At 39.0% G+C, this 25,211-nt stretch overlaps 3 protein-coding genes across 5 annotated transcripts; 2 read left to right on the top strand and 1 right to left on the bottom strand.

Annotated features, from left to right (window-relative positions):
- Positions 1–807: 807 nt before the first annotated feature.
- Positions 808–6,181, top strand: LOC103963188 (serine/threonine-protein kinase STY13-like). Its single transcript, XM_048589512.1, has 6 exons — positions 808–1,446; positions 3,646–3,778; positions 4,288–4,483; positions 4,803–4,924; positions 5,061–5,216; positions 5,531–6,181. Exons 1-6 carry the CDS (start codon positions 1,202–1,204, stop codon positions 5,858–5,860), a joined length of 1,182 nt encoding a protein of 393 aa, XP_048445469.1. The 5' UTR covers positions 808–1,201; the 3' UTR covers positions 5,861–6,181.
- A 6,300-nt stretch (positions 6,182–12,481) lies between these two features.
- Positions 12,482–16,404, top strand: LOC103963183 (G-box-binding factor 1). Of its 3 annotated transcripts, XM_009375960.3 has the most exons (12): positions 12,482–12,766; positions 13,271–13,410; positions 13,496–13,543; positions 13,657–13,746; positions 13,874–13,963; positions 14,083–14,258; positions 14,391–14,448; positions 14,674–14,722; positions 14,801–14,994; positions 15,426–15,503; positions 15,676–15,801; positions 16,002–16,404. In XM_009375960.3, the coding sequence occupies exons 2-12, from the start codon at positions 13,351–13,353 to the stop codon at positions 16,080–16,082; spliced, it is 1,050 nt and encodes a 349-aa protein (XP_009374235.1). In that variant the 5' UTR covers positions 12,482–12,766; positions 13,271–13,350; the 3' UTR covers positions 16,083–16,404. The 3 variants fall into 3 exon arrangements, with proteins under 3 accessions (XP_009374235.1, XP_018506909.1, XP_018506911.1); XM_018651393.2 differs by lacking the exon at positions 12,482–12,766 and having other exon boundaries at positions 12,803–13,410; XM_018651395.2 differs by lacking the exon at positions 12,482–12,766 and having other exon boundaries at positions 13,362–13,410; positions 13,496–13,575.
- A 1,657-nt stretch (positions 16,405–18,061) lies between these two features.
- On the bottom strand, positions 18,062–20,350 carry LOC103963184 (scarecrow-like protein 15). The gene is given in 3 exon segments (XM_048589496.1): positions 18,062–18,581; positions 18,584–19,859; positions 19,862–20,350. Coding segments are annotated over 3 exon segments (1,641 nt in total). The 5' UTR covers positions 20,048–20,350; the 3' UTR covers positions 18,062–18,402.
- Between the last annotated feature and the right edge of the window lie 4,861 nt (positions 20,351–25,211).

Here is a 25,211-nt window from a genome sequence, read left to right as displayed (position 1 = left end):
TACATTATTGTTCATCTCAAATTGATTAATTTGGAACGAAAATTTAATGTCTTTTTCACAATATTCAGTCATTCACACAAATTTCTTTAGAAAAAATGCGACCTACTTTAGCAACAACGTAAGCTACATATGTTTTATTTTTTATTTTGGTTTCCTGCTAAACATTATAATGTTGACCTATACTGCCTTGGTTAGTAAATTAGTTATTTGAAAATAGAACTTATTTCTGTACCAAACATACAAGATCTGTTCTCGAAACATCCAACCATTCACAAACAACGTACTTGTGGAAAAAAAATTAGTATGACACCAGGGCGCATACATTTTCGTTCACATACTACGTATATTTGATTCAAAATTGGTATAATAACCAGCATATACATAATTTTCATTAACGTACGACATATTTGTGACCCAAAATTAGAATACTAATTAGCATATGCAAAGCTGTCATTCAAGTACGACGTATGTATGAACTAGTATTAGTATACTAATCAGCGCATACTAACTTTCATTCACGATCGACGTACGTATGAACCAAAATTAATATAATAATTGACAAGTACAATGCTTTCATTAATATAAACCATGTGTACAAACTATAACTAATAACAAATCGCACATACAAAACTTTTATTAACGTTCGTGGTACATACAATCATCAATTAGAATAATCACAGCACATACAAAGCTTTCGTTCACGTACAACGTACCCAAAAACCAAAATGGTATGCCAGTATATAATTATTTCTGAAATTTACATTATGGCAGGCGCACACCCCTAAACTTCCATTTTTCCTCGAAATTTCCATGAGTAAAACACCGGCCCCAAGTCTTATCCAACGAAACCGAAAACAGAAAGAAACGGGGCTGGACCCACAAAAAATCGCCTCCTTGTCGACGCGGCAACCTGAAACCCAACCCCACGCGACGGCCCCGCAGCGAATCGAAGCTCCCGAAATTTAATTATTTAATTTTTTTTCCCAAAAATGCGGGAGAGGTTTGCTAAGTTTTCCCTCGCATTTCTCGCACAGCATTTAAATTGACACATAATTTTTCCATTTATATGATTTTCGGGTGTTAATTTTTCGACTATATAATTTGGTTTTTAATTCTCCCAAAAACCCACTTTCTTGGACTCTGTCTTTATCGCTTCCTTTCTCTCTCTCTAGCTTTCTCTCTCTAACTATCTTTGAGCAAAATGCAAATAGCAGCAGAAGTAGTACTGGGGGTGTCACCAATGGAGGGAGAGGAAAGCGTGTTCATCGACCTGTACACGAAAGACCCTGCTGAAAACACAGGAAGCGGCGGCGAGGGGAAGGGAGCTGCGGCGGGGAAGGCCAGCTCCGCCTTCAAATTCGACCCCAGCATTCTGATTGACCCGAGCTGCATCAAGATTGGTTCTGTGCTCGGAGAAGGGCGTGGAGCTATTGTTTATGAGGGATTGTGGGTCCCGTTAACACTTTTCTTCTCTGTATCTGTTTGCTTTGTGTTATTTTTATCCTTGGGTTTTGCTTCTTGATTTAGGTTGCTCACATTGTTTGTATGTTCTTGAATTGTGGTGCTTTTTTCAGGTGCTGGTTTGTTTGAGTTGGTGTTTTTGCTTTGCTTTGGTGTTTGAGTTGTGTTAGTCTTCAAAATCGGGGTTTATTTTTCCGTTAAACCCTTTTGAGGGTTTATGGCGGCAAGTGTTGATTTTTATTCCACTGAACACTATCTATATCAGGATTTCTTTTTCCATCCATGGCAAAGGATCAAACTTGGAAAATTTTCCGGCTTAGTGAGTGTGGGAAGAGCCCTTTAAAAAAAATTCATTTTTGCAGGTGAGCCAGATGCCGAGTACTACCTCTGCCAAGTTCCTCTTTCTAGGCGATCTTGGAGTTGTGGTTCTCATAATTGATAAACCCTTTTCAGGTGGAAAGTGAATCTAGGTTTTGGAGTTGAAGTCTCTGCCATTGGTACATTTGTCGTATAATGTTAATGTGGAATCATTTTGAATCTTCATTAAATTTTGAACTGGAGGGTTACTTCAGGGAGTAATCTGATATCAATGTTTGTTAGATTTTGATTACGGTCTTTACTAGGAGAACACATATAAAGTATAGCATTGATGATAATCGTTACTGAGAGAGATCATCGGCTTTAACTGCTTTCGATAAATGCTCCAAAGTTGATCTGATCACTCTGGATTTGGAAGTACATTTATTATTAAGCTTAGAAGGGATAAATTTTCGTAAATGTAGATTCAACTGATCGCGATTGTGAATGCTTCAAAATGGGATGTTGACATTCTGCATTTGGAGTCTATTCATTTGTTAGCTTAAGAGGGTTTACGGTTTAGGATGAATAGAAAATTTCATTATGATAGGTTCGGTTTAGTTGTAATTGCAATAGCAGGCGAGTCCTCCCATATTTGTCTGCAAGACATCAGGCTGTCGCGACTAGTGGTCTCATGTAAGATGAGTTCTTTAATGAATTACTCTAGCGATAGTACATTAGATAGGGAGATACGTAATTATGTGTGGTAGGTTGCAAATGGGAAATCATTGGTTATATATGGCAGGTATTCTCCCATTTTTAATTTGGAGGCACTGCCCTCTTTTTGTTTCAGTAGCCTGGGGATTGGGAGATGGGGTGGTGAGGGGGGTCCTAGAAGCCATTGGTTCGATTGTCCCTTCAATCATTTAGATCATCCACATTGTTCCTTTACTCCTCTGGATCGTATAACTTTTTTTCATTTAATTCTTTGGATCACCTGATTACTAGGGTACACCTAAGCATATACAGTGGAACTGTTTAAGCATAGATCCTTTTTTGTATTTTTCTTTCTCACATTTGAACTCCTCTCAGGATAAAAACGTTTTCTTACCCCTTCACGAGCTATCATCGTTAATAATCAGTTAAGGAGACCAGATTACTGTTGGATTTTTAAGTTTAGATATAAAAATTAGTAAAGAAATCGACAGTTTTAGGCAGGTCAAGGACAGATAGAATTATAGTCTGATATTTGGACTTTGGTGATGTGATATCAGTTGAGACCAGATTATTCTTTACAGTATCAGATTTAGATATAAAGACATGTTAGAGAATCAACAGGTTTAGGGAAAGTCTTCTGAACAGGTGGAAAATGAGAGATGGTCGAAGAGAATTGGGATGTGTAGTGTTTGCAAGGTTAGTGTAATTTATGCACGAAAAGACAATTTATAAATATAGCCTGTCAGGGTAATTATTTTGAATCATAGAAGTGAAGTTGCCCTGCGTTGATCGGAATGTAAAAGTTCTTGGCCAGGCCTTTTCAAAGATTCATTGACATAGTTTGTTTCCTAGTTATCCTATTTATTATACCTGAAGGTTAATTCCTGGGCAAGCAAGCAGTCCGGCGTAGATGTCATTTACAGAAACTTTATCCCTTTGTTGCCATGCATGAAAAGCATTAATGATCAATGGCAACATTAGATGTTTGTGGCGGGGTTAATTTTGTGAAATCTATTAATATGAGATGACATCTTACTTGTATGCTAAATGTAATAAATCGATCATATGTTCTTTTTGTGTATGTAAGTCATAATCTATGTGTTGTTCTATGCTGAGGAATTTTATGTCCTGGATTTTAGACTGCTGAAGCTTTCAAAATTATGTTTCTAGGTACCAATCCAAGCCTGTTGCTGTAAAAATTATACGGCCACCCAAAACAAAATATGTTAGTCTTGATCGTCAAGAAAAGTTTCACCGGGAAGTATCAATGCTTTCGAAGGTGAAACATGACAATATTGTCAAGGTATGGTGCCCATTCCTCTTATTTCTTCTTAGGCCTGCATTGTTTATTAATATATTATCTACCCTCGTCATTTCTGGGAAATCATTCTCCCTTTGCAAGGGACTTTTCTTTTGTATGGTATGAGTTCTATACTATTCTTAGCTTTGGTTTCAAGAAATATATTTCTTCAATATTTATATCCAGGTCAGATGAAATTGTGGCCTGAGGAAATGAAATCACTGCGTTTCTGTTCCTAAATTAGCATTCAATTTACGATCCTGTTAACTTCAGCAAGCTGGTTGCACAAGTAATTTAAACTATGATGGATGTAGCTCCATTTAATGAATAAGATTTTAAGTTTTTGGTTTTTATATCTTTCAGTTTTACTATCCTTCACCCTCTAAATATATCTAGATTTGTATCAGCGTAACGTATTCAATCAGTTTACAATACTCATTTTTCTGATGTGTGTATTTTCATGGTCAATGCCCCTAGTGCATATACTCATAAAAATCAATGCTCTGAAATAGTTCGTAGGCGCATGCTTTGAACCTTCGATGATAATTCTTACTGAGCTTCTGAGAGGAGGTAACCTCCAGAAGTACCTATGGGAACGGCGCCCCAGAACACCTGATCTCAAGTGTTCAATAAGTTTTGCAATGGATGTCTGTCGAGCTATGGAATACTTGCATGCAAATGGCATCATCCACCGTGACCTGAAACCAGGTTATTTTTCATTTTCCTTGTACTTCCCTTTTGTTCTAGTTGTTTTAGTTTACTTTGAAAAGAGGACCAACTGATCAGGCGTTTCGCTTGGCTACATGTCCCACTTATAAGTTATAACTGTAAATGAGTTCATTTGTTGATCCACAAAAACATTTACTCATTTTTAGTTTTGAACATTTGCTAGAAATGCATTGGTAAATTCGTCGTGCTTTCTTTTGCTTTTGCATACTCATCTCAGTTCTAATTCTTGAACGTTAGGGTTGAAACATCATTTACCAGAGGAATTTAGTTCTAACTGATACTCTTCTTCTTTCCCCAGCCAACCTGCTTCTTACAGAAGACCTGAACATGATAAAGGTGGCTGACTTCGGCCACGCTAGAGAAGAAATATCCGGGGCCATGACCTCGGAGGCGGGCACTTACAGATGGATGGCTCCCGAGGTGCACTTTTTTTTGTTGTTCTTCCTTCATTATTCATGCATATACTGCAAAATATATTTACACACACACACGTAGTCGCACACACATACGTATATTCATAATATGGCTAATTTTATTTTTCTTATTATCTGAATAGCTATTCAGCACAGAGCCAGTTCCGAAAGGATCAAAGAAGGAATACAATCACAAGGCTGACGTGTACAGCTTCTCGATAGTTCTATGGGAACTGATCATAAACCAAACTCCTTTCTCCGGACGGACTAATATAATAGTTGCATATGCAGCAGCGAACGTAAGTCCTACGAATGACATTCAAACAGAAACGGATAGAACAGAAACCCGAAAATCTATCGAATAGCTATTGAAAGTCCTTGAATGCTTCATATCTATTATCTTTTAAATTTTTGTTGACTTCTATTTTATGGTGCTTGATTGTTTTGAGCTGCCTTGAGATGACTAACAACATTGTATGCTAGCTGACGTTTTGGATTGAAATTTTTTTGAGTTTGAGTTTGATTTTGCTGGGGATGGACTGAGTGTAACATGAAAAAACTATTTTCTGAAGTTAAATGACTGTTGGTGGATGACTTCCCTTCGTGCTTTCAGAAAATACGGCCAGAGCTGGACGACATTCCTCAAGATCTTATTCCACTCCTGGAGTCCTGTTGGGCCGACGACCCAAAGATCCGACCTGAGTTCATGGAGATCACAAGCCATCTTTCCAACTACCACAAACAACTGTGTGCGGCTGAGTTGGAACCTCCAGCAGTCAATGTGCCGGAATCTGAACCTCAAGACAGCAACTTGAAGGAAGAAGAGCCTCCCAGAGTCCATGCGAATGACAAGTCCGAAGAGAAAAAGAAAGTTAAAAGGCGAAAGACGTGCAGATCAAGTTTCTTCTTCTTTTGCTGTCGACCTGTAGCAGTGCATGAGTAATCGGTTATTTGCTAAAGTTTTGTAGGATACACAGTAGAACCACAGGTATATTGATTAGGGTAGACACAGCCAGGGATTCTGAGCTGAACTGTTGTTCTGTAACTTGTGTTACAAGCAACTGTACAGATACATCGTGGTAGGAACCCCGTAGAATATTATTAGATAGAGAGTAGGATACAAAGCTTTGAAAGAAACAAAAAAGAAGTTTGTAGTTGTTTTGGCAGTCGGATATTTCTCCAAAGCTGGCTTGCTTCTCAAGCAATCTCAGATTTTGGTAATGAATTGTTAATGTGATCAGTCACAGTGACTCTTTTTTTCTGATGGTTGAATTGCTGGTTCTGATGAAATTACTTCACTTTCTTGTCGGTGTACAAATTTTGGGTGGAAAGTAGGGTTTCAGATAAGGATTTTGCTGCCCTTTTTCTTGTGGGCGGCTTAGTGGTGTTATCTTATATGTTGACTAACTCATCACAGATTCACATCATTGCGAATTTTGTAAAGACCTATTTTGGGTGTCCAAATGACTTAAGAGTTCAAAATGTTTTCAGAAGTAGACTTTATACGGTAAAGAAGATACACAAGCGTTTGCACGTATTTAGTGTTTGTGCATGATACGAACATGGTAGATAAAATATCATGTATGGTATGAAAATAGAAAGATAGAGTATCGTGCATGGTATGTATTGTATGGAAGTAGAAATATAGAGTATCGTGAATGGTACGAAAAAAAAAAAAGAAAAAAAGAAAGTGTCAAATTCGTAATTAGAATGTTATCCTAATAGGCTAATACACACCGTGTGGCATGCTAAAATGTTGAGGATGGATTAAATTGCAAGTTACTGCTCTTAACCCTAGTTCCAGACCCAGAAGTGGCTTTGAATTCAAGAATCCAACTCAAAATCCAAACTGGGGGGCCATTTTGAAACCGACCCAACAATTGAATTCAGAAAACGTGTGCGTTGGAAGTAGAAAGTCCTAACACTTGTTATAATTTGATTGAATTCAATACAATACAATACATCGTTATATTATATGCTATGCGTAGGAATAAATATCGATCATTTTTATGTTTACGCATTTATAATTGTGTCATGTTCATATATGAACACGAGTTGATCAACACATATTTCAATCCAACAATACGATAATCATATTTTACACAAAAAAATTGAGAAGTTATTAGTCAAACAATTGTAATCAAGTTATGACAGCTCTTAGATCTTATATTCGTGAAGTTTTGAGTCATATAAGATGTCAATTACTGTTTGAAATACAAAAATGCGCCAACAATTTTTCAAAAAAAAAAAAAAAAAAAAAAGGAATTTCCTAACATCCTCTACTCTTTGAAATTTTTGGCCTCACATGTAAGTTTTATTTATGTGAACAACTGGCTTCTTAAGATCGAGCATGAGTTTCTTCTCAAGATACTTCATGAGCAATTCATCAAATTTGATACTTATGATCAAATTGTTCATATTTTAAAATTACTATGTAAAGATAAGCTCTGCAAAAAGTTAATAAAATATGAGATCTTTGAGTCATCAAATTGTATAAAAATAGAGAGAATAATTCGGTAAAAGAATTACGAACCGTGTATCTATTTTCTGCAGTTGATTGACTAAACCGTCTTATTTTCAATTAATTTTTTGCAGAAATGATATTTACATAATGATTTATCATAAGAACGGTTTTGATCATAAGTTCTGTGAACCAGTCACAAAAAATCTTGAGAAAAAAGCCAAGTTTTATTTATCCAGTACATCATGTAATAATAATTTTTTGGCAAGTAAAGAGAGGAAAATAAAATTGAGAAAGTGCGTCATAAGTATTTGGTCTTATTATTTCACACTTTTTAAGTTTGAGGTGATTTTCAAAACAGGTCATGAGATTCTAAATTTTGTCAATTTAATAAATTAACAAAAAATCAATTCATATGAAAACATGAATTGAAATCATTCCAACATGTTGCAGTCATATTTAGAATATGAATGTGATTATGTAAATCCTAGTGTATCTAGGGATATCTTGGAATATTCCTTTAGTAGTTATTATTCTATTAGAGTTGTAATCATGTTAGGATAAGGATTTAACGTATCATACTACTATAAATAAAGGCACAATGGGGTGATACAACACACATCTCACAATTAAATCTCTCTCTTCTCTTTCTTGCCTCCAGCCTCTTTCCTTCTTTAGTCCTAAAAATAGTTCAATCAAATAGGCTTATGACACGTTATCAGCATGATCTTACCAGAAGTTAAGGAACTGAAGGATCGTAGGAGGAGGCTTTCTTCTACAAAATTTAAAGGTTTTTACTTGTTTTTTGCTAATCAGGTACGCTTAAAATAAAGTAAGATATTTGAAACGTCCACGAAGCATGAGAGCATTCCCCATGATGCATAAACCCCTATATTTATATTTTCATTCCGATATATAAATAAATTAGAAGCAATTTAGTGTTCTTAAAACCCTGGAAAAGTCAAAAAAAAAAACTGGGAATTATACGGCATGGTTGTGGCTCGATGCCATGCCACCGTAGGCACCATTGTCGACCACTGCAGCTGGCCTGTAGCCCATCCATATAAAGCAAAAATGGGAATGGCGTCATTTGACATCTTGGACCACACGGCAGCAGCCCTTTAGGCTTTACTGCCCACATAAGACAACCCAAGGCAAGGGTACTCACGGGTCTGCAGCCCCAGCCCAACTCGAGAAGGCCTAAAGCTTTCTTGGACCTATCTTATGCATCCTTGGCCTAACATCAGTAGCCCAGAGCTGCTGGACCTTTTATCCCGTGCCTAGGCCTGCCGGCAACAAACCTGTTCTTGTTGGGCTTCGCCTATGCCTTGGCCCAACTCGCCAGCAACCTTTGCGCTGCTGGGCTTGACTTGCCCCAGCCTAAAAACCCAAAACCCAGCCTCGGTTGGGCTTCCATGCACCAACATGTAGGCTAGCACACGCTCGGCCTGCACATGTGCCTTGTTTTTTGCCCAAACTAGCAGCACTTGCTGCTAAGCTCACCCATACCACACGACCCAGAGGCCTGCAGCCCTCCCGAGGCCCAATAACCTACAGCCGAACTACACGGCTTGTCCTCGCGTCCCTATTTTTTGGCTGGGCCGAGTCCTTTCTTTCGATTCAATGCCAATTTTTGCATGCCCACATTATAACTCATACCCAAATATTTTTTTTTTTTGGGTACTTTGGGTTGCACCAATTAATTCTAATTTAATTATCACTTGGTTTATCACTAACCGAAGTTAATATGACATGTCTGTCATTATTTTGCTTCCACAATCGACCCTGTTTGGTCTCGATCTATTGAATTAATTAAAAATGACATGCAGTCTATTAATTTGATAATTAATCCAAAATTATTGACCTGAAGATCACTTTTGGACATTAACGATTCAATAATTTATTTTTCTACTTTGAACCATTGACATCCTTTCATAGTCCCAAAGCTCTCACACTTGAGTTTCGAAGTAACTCAAATCCACTACACTTAAATCAGCATGTTGCATTCTATGTTCTTGCAGGAACCTCTACTTTATGAACTAATTGTTCATAAAACTAAATTGAGTCTGTAGTTTCATATTTAGTGCCTTTGAAACCCGAAGTTTTCATTTAAAACTGACCACATGAAACCTGTAGCTTTCATGTTTAAATTAAACCAATACATGTCTATAGAACCCCAATGTTCTACGATGTATTTCTATAGAAACTGCCAGAAGTGGGTTCACTCTGGAACAAGCTCGATTTATTGTACCCTACCTAGAAGTGGGTTCACTCTGCCAGAAGTGTATTTCTAACCACGTTTTATTGTACCCTTTGTTTTAGGGATATGTTGAACTTGAACAAGCTCGATTTCAATACTCTGGAAGTATCTGGAAGAAACTGCCAGAAGTGGGTTCAAGACGTGAAGCTCAATCTTACTGCAAAGGGTATTAGAGCCACCATCGAGGAACCTACTGACGCCAACCCCGTTGATAAAGCTCAGAAAGCTACTACAATGATCTTCATTCAAAGACATATCTATGATGCACTGCAGATTGAGTACCTCACTGAGGAGGACCCATACACCCTCTGACTAATCGTTTTAATCACCAGAAGACATTTACTTGCTTGAAGCAAGACACGACTGGCAGCATTTACACTTCTAAGACTTTAAATATGTGAATGAATACAACTCTGAAGTTTGTAGAATTCGATCATTGTTTAAGTTCTGTAAAGTGGACTTAACAGGTGCATATCTCCTGGAAAAGACCTATTCGACCTTCCATGGCACCAATATTGTTTTGCAGTAATAATATAAGGCACAAAAGTTCACCAAATTTTCATATTAAATCTCTATTTTACTTCTCACTGAAAAGCAGAACCAGCTTTTGATGAAAAATCATCAAGCTCAACCCATTGGCTTGAACGCTTCACCTGAAGCGCATGCGACCAATTATAGCATCCACAAATGACGAAAAAATCACCGTGGCTGTAGTAATAGGCGGCAAGCCCACCTATGGGCCCAAAGTTAATAGAGCCAAGGCCTACCAAAGGAAGGAAATTTGACCCAGAAGCACCAATCTCTTGCACTTAAGGCCCTAAACTTTAAGAACAAGGGAAAAATTACCGTTTAATCGGCTTTCACTGAAATGGATATGTGCTATCGATGTGGATCAAAGGATTATTGGTCACGCGTATGGTCGTTCAGACTCCAGATGCTAAACTAGATCCTTTCTATCCTAAGGAGGATGAGGAAGAGATTTTGGAGCCTAAAGTTCCATAACTAAGTGTAATTTGTGCTTTATTGTACTTGACTTAATGCACTAGACCTGACATCTCCTTTGCTATTAATCTTTTGGCAAGATATAGCAATGCACCTACACGCAGACACTAAAATGGTGTTAAAGACATTTTTCGTTACCTTAAGGGTATGACAGATATGGGTTTGTTCTACACCTAAGAATCCTCGAGAGGAGCCGCTGCCCCCTCGGTCATCGAGTTGATTCCCACCTTGTTGGTTACACAGATGCTAGTTATCTGTTTGACCTATATAGGGTACGTTCTCAAACGAGCTATGTCTTTACCATTGGAGACACCGCTATATCTTAGAGGTCTACCAAGCAAACGCTAGTTGCGACTCTTTCGAACCATGGTGAGATCCTCGCCCTGCATGAAGCATCGCGTGAGTGCTATTGGTTGAGAGCAGTCATGAAACATATTCGAAGCACTAGTGGTCTTACTACTGTCATTGACCTAGCTACGACGATCTTTGAAGACAATGCAGCATGTATCGAGCAAGGGATATAACGCTGAAGTTCTTTTATTCTCAATAGCAACAACAACATTAGAACATTGAAGTCAAGCAAATCCGTTCCCAGGACAACCTGGCCGATCTCTTTACTAAGTCATTGCCCAAGTCTACTTTTCAGAAGCTCGTCCAAGGAATTGGTATGCGTAAATTATTTGAGTTGAATTGCTTGTAGTTCTCTTATTTGGAAGTTATGTATAACTCAGGGGGAGTATCTTGAAGCATACTCAATTGAACTTTATGTACTATTTTTCCTAAGATTAGGAGCATTTTTCCTACTGGGTTTTTGCTACCTAACGAGGTTTTGATGAGGCACCCATCCTGGGATGATCATACTCCGTTGAGTTCACTACTTTTGTCCTGGTTGACGTTTGTTTTAGACATTATGCATACTTCTCACTTTTCTCTTTAGTCTATGAGTTTTCACTTGCCTTAGGTTTTCCATAATGAAGTTTTGTGAGTTTTACTACCGATGCATACTTTCTTTATATTAGAGACTCGCATTTGCCTGTTGTGCCGACGACTTCATTAACTGTTCTACCTTAACTGCTAAAGATCTAATACGATGTTTTGACTTCATTAACTGTTCTACCTTAACTGCTAAAGATCTAATACGATGTTTTGTTTGAGTTTTTCCACACCCAAGAGGGAATGTTGCAGTTATATTTAGAATAGGAATGTGATTGTGTAAATCCTAGTGTATCTAGAGATTTCTTGAAATATTCTCTCTAGTAGTTATTATCCTATTAGAGTATGGCTACAACGCGTATTTGCTATTAGCTTATTTATTTATTAAATCTCTCTCTTCACTCTCTTGCCACCGGTCTTTCTCTCTCATATTCAGTCAAATAAACTTGCAACACAACATTTATAGTACAAAATAAAAAAAATGAAAATTCATGATCTATTTTTAAAATTACACTCTGAAATGCAGTTAATTCGGAAGTATTGTTCACCTAAAAATAAATAAATAAATAATAAATTTTCAATTTTAAGCTGACGTGGTCGCCAATCAAGGAGAGTTAGTAGAAGAAACCGGATGGAAGGAGAGGAGATTAGAGATAAGAAGAAGATAAATTAATAAAATATAAGTAACAAAATAAAATAATAATTAAGATTAAAATAATAAAAAACGTAGTTGTCAGGATGAGTCATCGTGGCTTCTGCACCGTCACGATCTAATCCCGTGAAACGTGGACAGCTGGACGCCTCTTCCTCGCAGCGTGTCTCCCCCGCCAAACCCTAACCCCCTCTTCGGTACACCTCCACCACACTGGATCTCGCACCCACACAACATATCATGTCACTCCCCCAGACCAAAACTCAACTCACCGTCCCAACTAAACAACGACAAACTGAAAGCCCAGGAGGCAGCAGCCAACGGACACGCACACACAGCTCCCTCTCTCTCCTCTCTCCACTCTCTCTCTCTCTCTCTCTCTCTCTCTGTGTGGACGCACTTGCACTTGTCTTTTCAGAGTTTTGGGGTGTAAATTCCAAATCCAAAACCCTAGATTCCTAATTTCATAGCCGTTGATCTTAAATAAAGTGCAGTTCCACCTGGACTTCCACCTCACTCTCTCTAAACGCCATGAAAGCAGGTCTCTCTCTCTCTCTCTCTCTCTCTCTCTCTCTCAAGCTCCTTTCTCTCTTCTTATATAATTCTCTCGCATCACGCGTCTCCTGGCCTGATTTATCTTTAATTGCCTTTGGATTTCGTGTTTGTATTCCACAATTTGTGCCAAAAATCTCAGCTTTATTTGAATTCTGTGTTGTTTGCATGAGCCAATCTGTTGCTGCTGCTAATTTATTACTGTCAGCCTTTAATTGTAATTGAAATTTTGAATTTTGAGCTTTGAGGTAGGAAAATTAGTTAAATTTGGATAAAGGGTAGGTTTAATTTAATCCACTGTCGGGTAAATTTTGTAGCTTTGGGTTTCAAATCTGTGTGTTTGAATAGTAAATACTTGAGAATTTGAATGTGATTCTTCAACAATTGAGCAAGTAATTTTGTTTTTGATTAATTGAATTAGTAATTTTGTTGCTGCTAAATTTTAAGCATGTAATTAGTGAATCTGAGGACTGTTAATTTTGGTGTCCTTCAGGTTCTTCATAGATTATTTTGAAGAATTAAACGTGATCTGGTAAAATTAGAACTAAAAGGGGTATTTGCTGAGCAATAGAAATGGGGACAGGGGAAGAGGGTACTCCTTCTAAGCCTTCCAAACAAGCTTCGACACCTCAGGTACTTCCCCTCCCTTCCATCCTCCGTTCTCGTCCTCACTCCTTTTCCAGCTCGAGTTTTTATTATGTTTATGATGATTGTGCAGGAATTACCAACAACACCTTCATATCCCGATTGGTCCAGCTCTATGCAGGTTCATGACGAAAATACATTCTGGATCAATATGTAATTTTTTTTTTAAGTAAGCATATAGATATCATTCATATCCTGATAGACAATAAGCTTACAGCAAACTTTCTTGTTTAGGCTTATTATGGTCCTGGAGGTACTCCGCCTCCCTTTTTCGCCTCCACTGTTGCTTCCTCAACTCCACACCCCTATATGTGGGGAGCCCAGGTACATGTCTTTTACTTTTGAATGATATACTGGCATACATGTTCCTTAGGAGCGGTTGCTTTTTGTTTGTGTCTTCTATATTTTGGAAATAGGTGGACTTTAATTTTTGTTGTTTACAATTTTTCAGCATCCTATGATGCCGCCATATGGAACTCCAGTTCCATATCCGGCCATGTATCCTCCAGGTGGAGTTTATGCTCATCCCAGTATGGTGATGGTATGATGCTATTCCTCTTGCATACATATGCGTGTCATCTTCATAGATAAAAATGGACTCTGTTATTTAGGAAGATCTCAACCTGATCAGCTGATTTCTTTTATTTAATTATTCTGTAGACCCCAGGCGCACCACAACCAACCCCGGAGTTGGAAGGGAAGGGTCCTGACGGGAAAGAGCGGGCTTCAACCAAAAAACCCAAGGGAACTGCAGGAACTGCATGTTTGGCTGGTGGCAAGGTTGTGGAGAGTGGAAAAGCAACTTCAGGTTCAGGAAATGATGGCGCTTCGCAAAGGTGTGCTGATCTTTGCTTTGGATTCTTGCTTTTGACAATTTTTAGATTTTTCTCTTCTTTTTACATTTGTTCCAAAGAAGAATTTCTACCGACACTGCCTTGTTATTTGAATGTAAATTTTCTGCTTTATAGTGGTGAAAGTGGTAGTGAGGGTTCATCGGATGGAAGCGATGATAATGCTAACAATCAGGTGTGTATGTGCATTACGGCTAATTATTTATAGGTGATCTTTGTAACTATTTCAAATGGCTAACAGAGTTTGGAATCTTTCAAAACCCATCTAGAAAACTAGCATTGGCCAGTTTAAGCTTGCCAACATCTGAACATAGATAACATCTTTAGACTTTTAAACCTAACAAAATTCTTAAGATGCATTCTCTTTCTTCTAATGAAAACATACCTAATTGCTCTTTAGGAGTATGGTGCAAACAAGAAGGGAAGCTTTGACAAGATGCTTGCGGATGGTATATTAATCGTGTTCGCTCTACTGTCTGCTTATGTTCTATTTTCTAAAATGGTTTTCTCACAGTTAATCTTTTTAGGGGCAAATGCACAAAATAGCACTGGGACACTTGTTCAGGCTTCAGTGCCTGGGAAGCCAGTCTCTATGCCTGGAACTAATCTGAATATCGGAATGGACTTATGGAATGCATCCTCTGCGGGTGCTGGAGCTGCAAAAGTGAGAGGAAATCCGTCAGGTCCTCCATCAGCTGGTGGTGCTGAGCATTGGATTCAAGTAGGGATCTTTCTGTTATATTCTAAATTGTTATTTTGTACTCATTATCCATGCAAAACTGTATTGGTCTAGACTTTTGGCATGTTATGTTGGGCGTTTTTAGTTTGGTCCCGGACTGCCAATCTGGAAGCACCAATGAAGCAATCGAGTAAACTAACATGCTAGATTGTCTCTGCCAAGAGAAACCTGACTACTTGTGTGTGTGTGTGCTTGTGCGTATAAGAATGAATTTCTTTTTTTTTTCTTTGCAACTTTTATGGTTTTGTTAGTAAAACTATTACGCTTAAATTTTATTGTTCATTCAACTTTTAAATTGGATTCCATTGACATTTTGCAGGGGTGCAAGTCTCATGAATTCATTTCTTAAAAACCCTTTTGTAATAGTTTTAGCTCCTCGTAATGTTTTTTTTTTATTTTCATGATTTTGACAGGACGAACGTGAACTGAAAAGGCAGAAAAGAAAGCAATCAAATAGGGAGTCAGCTAGGAGGTCAAGATTACGGAAGCAGGTACAGATGTACTTCTCCACACTTGTTGGCAGGCATTTCGTGTTCTATATGCCTTTCTTGATATGCATCCTGTGCTACAGGAGGATGATATGTTTTAAAGAAGGATGTGCTAAGACCTGAACAAAAACAATTCATATGCCTAAATTGCTCCTCCGTTTCTTATGTTTTTCAGGCAGAGTGTGAAGAGCTACAAGCAAGGGTAGAGGCTTTGAGCAATGAGAATCATAGCCTCAGAGAAGAGCTGCACAGGCTTTCTGAGGAATGCGAGAAACTTACATCTGAGAATGCTAATATAAAGGTTTGTTTTCATACGCTTGCATTTTGTTCATTCTATACTTGTATGCCATCCATTACCCGGTTCCAGGAGAGAATCCTTGCTGATTAGAGTCCTAGCTTGATGCGTTAAAAGCAATCCAAGTTGCGCGAAAAGTTTCACTAGTCTGTTGCACGAGTGTAGTCCATCTTTTGATGAAGTATGTCTTTTTTGCTGCTATACAGGAAGAACTGACACAAGTGTGCGGACCCGATTTGGTAGCAAACCTTGAGCAGCAGCCTGGTGGTGGTGAGGGCAACAGCTGAGATGGAGTATTAGTCTTGCTTTGTAGTAACAGAGATTGATTGAGCTCGGGAAGCCACACGACCCTTCCTCGGATTGAGCTCGGGAAGCCATGACCCTTCCTCGGATTGAGCGTAGAGAAATTGTTTTCCTTACTAATTTATACACTTTAAACCCTTTTCCCTGTAACGGTAACGTTTATTGTGAAGTATGTAGCTGATGAGTTGGAACCCCGGGAGCCATGCAGATTATTGTATCATCGGGAAAAGAGTGTATAGTAGATTTACTTCCATTTGCTATTTCGAGTTTTTGAATCGAAGTGTGGCTTCGGATTCTTGTGCCCCATTTTCTCTCTTTCTATACATGCCTTGGGCTCGAGCTCGTAGGCCTTATTCTCTCTCCAATACCCAAATTTTTTTTCAAGATATTTTGCAACTCTTTTTTAACTTTAAGAGTGCTTCTATTTGGACCACATTACAAACCATCCTGACTACAACCTCTAATACAAGTAGTTCTTCGGTTCTCACCTTTAGACGCATAAAACTGATGGTTGCCTACGCTTGTTAATAGAAGTAGGACGTACTATTGTATAAGAAATTCACTCGTTTTACGGTTTTATAGAGTTTGTTAGTATGCATGACCGATTTTAGTGTGTGTAATAACGTCACTCTTATTGTTTACATTAAAAGGTCACAGTGCTACAGTTTGGATATTTTTATTTTTTCTTCTTAGTAATCTGTTGTGCTACTTCAGAGATTTCACTAATTAAAAGACAAACAAAAGATTTAGACTACCTAATTCAAGGGGTGTATTTCTCTCTCTTTCTTCCGCCGGAAAAAGAAGAATTTCAAAACTATACATGCGAAAAGCAATAACAGTTCTCCTTTTAGTAATAACACTAATCCTCGTGATCAGACTCCGAAACTGGTACTGCTCTAATCTGTTCTGATCTTCAATCGCGTTCTGCCCTGGTATATCTCAATTAGGCGCCTGGTCTGTTAAAAACAAGAAAGGGCAAACAACTGTAATCAGCAAAAATGAACTGGCGAGTTTAATGCCTCCGGAGGAGAATTTGACTTCAAGCTTGTGTGATCGATAGTAATCATTCTCACCTGAACCCAACGTCTTCGTGACCATAGCCCTAGCGTACTCAATCTCGGCTTCGTGTGCACTAAGGAGTGTGTGCTGCAATATAGAAACCAAAATACCTCAATGAGTGTACATTTCAGTATTTTAGCCACAAAGTGTAAAACAACAAACAGCACTTCCATAGCAATTCGTTTTGATCCAAACCAACAAAGTGTAAACAACTCATTAAATGGGCAGGACACACAAATGTTCCCACACGCAGTTCAGTCTGCGACACCATCAAGCTCATTTGCCCATGACATGGAAAAGTCAAATGCAATAAAGATATGATTAATCACCAAACCCTATCTTTAATACATTTTTGACTGAAGAACAACTTAAAGAAGTGAGGAATCCTAATCACCATGAATCAAGGATACTTACTTGATAATTCTAAGATATTCTCTTAATTAATATCTTAGAATTATTCCTTCCTCATCCATCTGAATGACTCACCTTGGTCAATCTGATGCCTTCATGGGTAGGGCAAACCCTAACCCTAGGTCTCCTATAAATATCTTATCTCCACCAATTTCTGGTAAGCTTTTACCATGCATTTAAGCCCTAAACACTCACTCTTTCTAGAGTTACTTAGGCACCGGAGATCCATTGGCCAACCTCCGTATCTTGTGGGCACGTGTGCACGTGTGGTTTTGCCCTTGATCAAATGTGTTGATTATTTTTGTAGGTACAATTTCATTAAGACTGAAGACGACAATTTTTTACTACCACATTTTCCTCTCTTTTGATAATAATAATTTTTTTTAGAACACATAGGTTGAGATTGATTTAGTGTTTTGGTGACTTTTTGAGATCAAAACTTCGGGCCATTTAACACTTTCTCATTTGTAAAAATAAACTCGAAATGTAAAAATGGGCAATTAACTTCTACGTGAAAGGAACTAAAAGAACTTAATTATGTACAAGGAAATGTGATCCATGGGACAATTTCAAATAATTTACGTAGCTTCACTTTTATGTTTCTTCCCAAAAAAAAAAAAAAAAAACGAGTTACAAAACGAAAACCAACGAGAACCAAACATACACCAAAACAGCAAAACTACTCCCAAACCCAACAAAACAAATTGGTCGGCCGGGATCATTACCTTAACACTTAACACATAATTACACCCCAAACCCCAATGGTTAAGAGTATAGGCTACTTAATAGATATTAGCTAGTTTTCTAGCTCGCTGCTGATGTTAATTAGCTCCTCTAATTACACCTCCATGCGGACGTGGCAACCAGGGCCCTATCGTGCCAGCAAAGCACCAACTCGGCCTGCCGTTTCGCCACGTGGAATCCCCTGACCTGGACCTTCCCCAACAAGCACTGGGCCTGAAAGTCCGCAAACTGGCTCAGCTCCACCGCCCTCATCCCCGCCCCCTGAAATACTTCCTCCACGGCGGAATCCGCCTCCCTGCCGCCTCCACTGTCGCCTGAATCTTCGGCCGCAGCAAATACGTCTCAATCTTCTTCACCACGTCGCTGGAAGCCGCCACCGACGCGTCTAGCGACTCCAGCATGATTGAGAAGAACTCGAGGCCAGAGATGAAGTTCCTCCGGAATGAAGTTGTTCCGGCATCCCCCATCCCCTCCCCGTCGACGAACACAACGACGCTTGGCGACACGCGGCGCATGTTGCCGAGAAAACCGGAGATGTTGTTCTGGGAGCTGAGACGGCGGAGGATGTATGGAGACAGAAGAACCGCCGTCTTCTCTCCGTCCATGAACTTGACGGCCTTGAACGACATCATATCGAACGTACGGAGGGGGACGAACTCGACCTGGAACCTAATCTTGAGTTCCTGAGCGAACTGGGACAGGTTCTCCCGAATCAGCCGGGTCTCGACAGCGTACTCCTCGGGCACGACGGCGGTTATGCGAAGCACCGGTGGGACCGGATTGCCATTATTTCGGCTTGCCACGTCAGCTTTCTCAGCGAGCTCTTTCATTAGGGAAGCGTACTGGCCGCCCAGGCCGATGTCGAAGTCGATGACGTGGATGAAGGCGGAGCCGTTGAGGGCTTCGAGTAGGGCCTGGTTTGTCGTGAAGTGAGAGAACATCGGGACGGGCGAAATTCCTGAAAAGCCCTTGTGGGCGCGGATCGTCTGGACGATGTCGGCCCAGGAAGTGAACTCGCGCGCCGCGGTGTCTGAGCCGTTGAGGAGGGACTGAAGAGCGTCCTTGAAATAAACTGCGGCGCGCTGGAGTGGCTTCCCAACGGGTTTCGACGGGGAGGAGGATCGCAGCCTGTGGTTCAAACGGTCTAGGATCACCTGGGCGAGTTGCAACTCTTCCGTGTCGAAACAGTCAGCGGCGCGGATTAACTCCTCGATGAAATCAAGCCCTACGTTCCAGTTGCCCGATGGATGGAAGTCGTTCGTCACATGGTCGTAACAATTCTGGGAGGAATACACTTCGGAGAGATTGATGTCGTAATCGGAGTGGACGAGCTGGGTGGGATCGAACTGCTGAGGATGCGGGTACTCCGAAATCTGAGGATCGTTTGCATTCAATTGTGGGATTGAAGTCTTGAGATTTGGGACGTTGTCGTCGTGCAATCCGAAGTCCCTCATAATTGAGTCCCAGTCCAAGTTGTGCAGGACTTGCTCGTCCTCCCACTCGAGAGGATCATGGTTCGAGTGGGACAGCACGTTGGAGATGCCCGAAATTTTGAGGGTTTTTCGGCGGAGACGGGGCTGGGGCTTTGACGGAGGTCGAGAACCGAGGTGGGCTCGTAGCCCCCTAGGCTCGAAATACCGAGGTGAAAGTTGACACTTGGGTTATTACTCTGGGGGTTGTGCTTGGGAGATTGGTTGTCGTTGTTGCTGAGTGGAGAAGAAACGGGCACTCTCATGGCGTATTTAGAAGGCCTTTTTTTTTTCTTTTTTGTGACTGGCTTATTTAGAAAGCTGTGATTTTGGTTGAGGGGAAGAGGGAATGGGAAGGGATCGAGGGGTAAGGGGGGCTTTTGGTGGTGATGATTGAAGGCTTTTTATCTTTGCGTGTGTGCATGGTGGTGGTAGTGGGATGGCAATGGCGCGCAATGGCATAATATAAGGTAAAGTTGTGTGGAAATGTCATACATGACAGACAGGGATGACGAGTGGTCAGAGGGAGGCTTTTAATCTCTTTGAAGCTTCTTGCTCAAGTCTTTGCATACAATTGCTTTTTTGAGTTTCCTGTACATGTCTTTGTTTGATTCCCAGCCTAATCATGCTTTTTGTAATTAGCTCACTTCTGGACTCTCTCCAGGCCATGCCAAAGCACTCAAACCATGCTAGGTGGATTTTTTGAAGGATCCCATAACAGTGAAGTGTGCGGTTGGCTAGCTGGTTGAAAGGGACCCGGCTTTTCTGTCTTCTCACTTCTCATACACTTTCATCCCCTCTTATTTTATGCGGTCACGGTTAAACCACGTCAACATTTTATATTGATTTTTTTATAAAGATAATAAGACAAAAAGTAATAGTAAAATAAAATGTTGACGTGGCTTAACCGTAACCGTACAAATAGGAGGGGATGGGAGTGTATGCGAAGTGGGAGGGTAGAGAAGCCAGGTCCGATTGAAAGTTTAGGTTATGGTGGTTAACTTATTTTTATGCTTGATTGTGGATCTCACTTAGGGTTTAGAGTAAAAGGATAGAGAAGACCTAGGAAAATTTAGAAGGTGACTCTAAGAAAAGACATGGAGTATATTTGGAGCTAATAGAAGACTTGGCACAAAACTAAGCGAAGTAGCGTTCTAAGGTTCATATAACCAACCCCACTTAGTGAGATAAATTTTTTTTTGTTTTTGTTGTTGTTGTTGTCGTCGTCGTCGTCGTCATTATATTGTGGAACTTGCTTGTGATAAACAATGTGGTTAATATGTATTTATAGTTTTATAAGTTTATAATTTAAGTGATAAAGAGTGTTTCAATTTCGGCTCTGGGTCTGCTGTCCCGGATTCCATGTCTCCTTGGTGTCTCTTTGTTTAGGTTGATGACACGTGTTTTACAATTTAAACCCACAAAACACTGTTACTTTTTATAAAATAAATTATAACAAATTCAAAGAAATAAGAAAACTCCCGATACCCAGAATTTTTGCGGTTGAACTTTTCACTGGTGAGGTGCATCTCTCTCTACTGAGAATTGTTCTGTTGGACGGTGATTTAGAGGTCACCGTACCGTTTCTCTCCCAGGTGCATCTCGCCCTCTTGAAAATTGCACAACATTGCTATCATGATTTGATCAGATCTGGAAAAAAAACAAACTAAAAAATAAAAGCACCGGCCGTTTAGCTCCCAATTGCAGAAACGCGTGGGCTCCGGCCACCGATCTCGCCGGTCTCTTTATTCACCAACACATCGTCATCTTCTTCTTCAGCTTGATTTTCGAATTTTTCTCCTTTGCTCTTTGCTGGGTTTGCGATGGCGAGGCGGACGAGCACAGGAGTCAAATGGCTCTCTCCATGCCTGGGATTTAGTTTTTATTTGTTTATTAATTAGTTTTATTAAAACTTAACAGTGTTAGATGTTGACATCAAGTAAGAGACACGTGTCAAAAAATTAAAAAAAAAAGACGAGACGTAGAATCCGGGACAGCAGACTTGGAGCCTTTGATTTCATATTCGGTTTAACCGATGAAATTAATAACGATATAATTCTTGAGCAACTAAGGTATCGCTTTTTAAATGAATAATGCACATCTACACAAAAAGAATGGATGTGTGATACTAATGATTCGTCTATATAATGAATTTCACTTATATTAGTATTGTTGTCTTGTAATGCATTCACATTATCTATGTTGAAAGTCAACTTAATTACTTTAAGTTAAGATTTCATTTTAAAAACAATTTGCAATAGGAGAAGTAACTAGCTCAACTCCTATAAACTCTAGTAAGTTTCCTCAAATTTTCGATGTGGTAATCTTTATAAGGAAAACAAATAAAAATGGTTTGAAAACTTTGAGTTTTAACAACAAAGCACAAAATAAAGGATAAAGTAAATAGTATTAGGATTGACCTTTTTAATGTAAAATTGTGGATTTTCATTAAAATGAACAGTACCAGGAACTTTTCGTTAAAGTTCTCATATTTATATCCTCATACGTCCTTTAAATATGATGAATTTTAAGCTTAACACATAGTCTAGAGACTAAGCGATACAATACTTACGAAGCTTGTGGCACAATGTATTTTATTAATTTCATCATGTTTCTGGCAAAGATTCATTCATGCGTGTTCCAAATACAGTTTTAATACCAGTTCTAGTCTAAATTCAGAGAGTGTCAAGTCTAGTCCGTTTTACCTTTCAATAAAGTAATTAATCAAACATCTTTTTCAAAAGCATCTTCGGTTTAAAGTTAAAAGTTAACCTATTGTAGATACAATCCCCTCAAGTCGCCTATAATGCCTCCAGTTGATTATTTCTACTCAGTTACTTATTAGACGTTTACTATCTTGTATTAGTCATATCATATAGGAATTAGAGGGACTTAAAGTCAAACTGTTGGCGTGAAAGCTCCAAAGTATTGTCCCCCCCACTCCCCACTCCCCACTCCCCACTCCCCACAACTCTTTCGAGGACGCATAAAAGCTCGTAAAAACACCACCACCCACCTTTACTTGTCTCACTTTGAAAAAGCTTAGAGAAAGAAGCCATGATTAAATCTTTGAGGGCTAACAGCCTCCAATAATGTAAGCTGCTAAACGTATCTTCCTTGACCATGCAAAGCACTTAGCAAAAGCTAATTACTATTAAAAATGCTACTTTTATCATATATTTGTACTATGTTGATGGTCCATATCTCTATTAGAGAGATGATACAAATATATGGTAAGTGTAGCATGTACTAAATATGAGTGAACTGTGAACAATGTAATTGGTATGCCTCATTTCTAAAGTGATAATACATGTCTTATAATTTAAGTAGAATAATAATATCACATAATAAAGACAGGTTCATGTAGGGATTAAGGTGGTTCCAAGACCACCTGGAGGTTGTAAAACAACCTATGAAAACCTCCAAGGACTTTTAGAATGTTTGACACAAGACTTTTTCAAGCCTACCAAGCATTTGATGTAACGCATACTAGGAATATCTCGACAACACTCAATATGTTGCATCGATATAACTCGACAGAAACTCTCAGGAGCACTCAACAGATTGCTTCGATAAATGTCAATATATGATGAAATATGTGCATAATGATTTGTCTGACTACAACATGCTCACCACATGTTCGATGCACTAAACAAATTGAAATCACACTTCGTGATCTTTTTTCGTTTAAACAATTTGAATATTCAACATTGAGATCCCTTAAAATTCAAACTCTAAATGCTCCAGTACACATAACGGTATTTCGGTAAAACGAGACACTTCTCCATGTTTAATTTCCTAAAGTAACGTTTGTACTCCGTAATTAGCTTGATTAAAGGCAACTGTAGACGTAATCTAGAAGCGCGAAGCAATGTTCACACCAGATATTGGAGAAAAAAGCTAATGGAAATCTCGTTGACGTTGGACGAGGGACCCAATAGCCAAAGGGGTCGGTCCTACAAGCAAGCACTCTAGGGTAAGTTGATTGGCCACAGGGAGGGACCCACTACTAGGGTTAGCTTTTTGTCGGGCATGCATGGCAATAATGACCATGCAACACACTGCGTAGAAACAAGGCCCACGTAGGATTGCTTTGCCAAATTGCCATTGGCGGCGACCAGAAAGAGAGAATATGTTCCTTCCAAAATTTTGCAATTGGTGGTGAATTGCACCCAACGATTGATGAAAATCCTTCCGTCCATTTACGTACCAAATAGGCAAAGAGAAAATGAAACACAAGATCTAGCGATCTACATTCTTCACTTTTTATTTGTATAATGGGGTGGTGAAATTGATAGGTGGGGTGGGACTTTATTTACAGAAAAGTTTTGGCCACCACAAAAAGATGGTTTTAGGTCTTTTTGCTACCTATAATACAAGGTATATTTCAAAGTTGATTTATAATTAACTGAATGAAGCATTTAAGTCCTAATCAACCTGATTAACACGTGTTTCTTTCCAGCCAAAAATGAAAGGGCCTGTGTTTAATTACAAAATGTTTGAGCCAATTTTTGTATTATTTTTGGCAATTAATTATAATTATGGAATGGTTTGGTGTAAACACTTACGAGGGATCCAATGCAGCAAACATTATAAATTCTTTGAATGTATGTCTGAATTTAAATGACGGATTCGAATTTTATTTTTTTAATCATACTTTATATATAAGACTTTAGAAATATGATTAAATTCACCCTCTAATCACTTGTACATTAAGGTTTTCTTATTAGTTTATAACAAAAGGTACCGAAAGTCTCTTTAACCAATTCAAATTATGAAGAAGAAAAAAGATTGAATTATAGAGTCAAATCTAAATTCTTCATTCAAAAACAAGGTCAAATGAACTTGTTTATATGGCTTTGTAGCTAAGTTACAACATTGCAAAACCCAGAAAAATAAATGGCCAAGGAAGAACACGTACGTAGCATGAGAATAACAAAAATAAAAGGAAGAGAAAACGGGATTTTTAATTGAGTAAGACAAACCAAGATGTGATTGTAGTATGTATTAACCTCTTCTTGCTGAATATTTAATTGCTTTTTATAAATTTTAAACAAGCAGAGATGTTGCAGATTGATTTGAGCTTAGATGATTTTGTTTGAGCTGTAAATAAAAATATAGCTTGTTACGGGGATCAATCTATTTTTATATACACAAAATCGCACGATTTAATTCCACTAATTTTGGAGCCAATTTAGGGTCGTATATCCTTGGGCTCAGACGACCTCTTCAAATTACTCCAACCAATTTGAGCGGTTGGACAGGTTCCTTCCCAAAACGCGTTTGCCACGCGGGCGCCCTAATTCGGGAATTCTTGCCTTCTTTAGTGTCGCTAAACGCGTTATCCAACACGCCGATGTCATCATAGTGATCGTGCGAAACACTACAAGATACAGTTAAAGGTCACCAACTAGGAATTACAGTCACTGT

This window comes from the organism of the source record quoted next, unplaced genomic scaffold (genome assembly GCF_019419815.1).
Source record: "Pyrus x bretschneideri cultivar Hongxiangsu unplaced genomic scaffold, Pyrus_bretschneideri_v1 Contig1, whole genome shotgun sequence".
Lineage (NCBI taxonomy): Eukaryota > Viridiplantae > Streptophyta > Magnoliopsida > Rosales > Rosaceae > Pyrus > Pyrus x bretschneideri.
This window is presented reverse-complemented; position numbering and strand designations above follow the sequence as displayed.

Bases quoted from the DNA above. Each gene is read 5' to 3' on its own strand.
- LOC103963188 (XM_048589512.1), top strand. From the start codon at position 1,202: ATGCAAATAGCAGCAGAAGTAGTACTGGGGGTGTCACCAATGGAGGGA. The intron at 3,779-4,287 runs GTATGGTGCCCA...GCTCTGAAATAG, and splicing joins AACATGACAATATTGTCAAG to TTCGTAGGCGCATGCTTTGA. The intron at 4,925-5,060 runs GTGCACTTTTTT...TTATCTGAATAG, and splicing joins ACAGATGGATGGCTCCCGAG to CTATTCAGCACAGAGCCAGT.
- LOC103963183 (XM_009375960.3), top strand. From the start codon at position 13,351: ATGGGGACAGGGGAAGAGGGTACTCCTTCTAAGCCTTCCAAACAAGCT. The intron at 14,259-14,390 runs GTGTGCTGATCT...TCTGCTTTATAG, and splicing joins AATGATGGCGCTTCGCAAAG to TGGTGAAAGTGGTAGTGAGG. The intron at 14,995-15,425 runs GTAGGGATCTTT...TGATTTTGACAG, and splicing joins GTGCTGAGCATTGGATTCAA to GACGAACGTGAACTGAAAAG.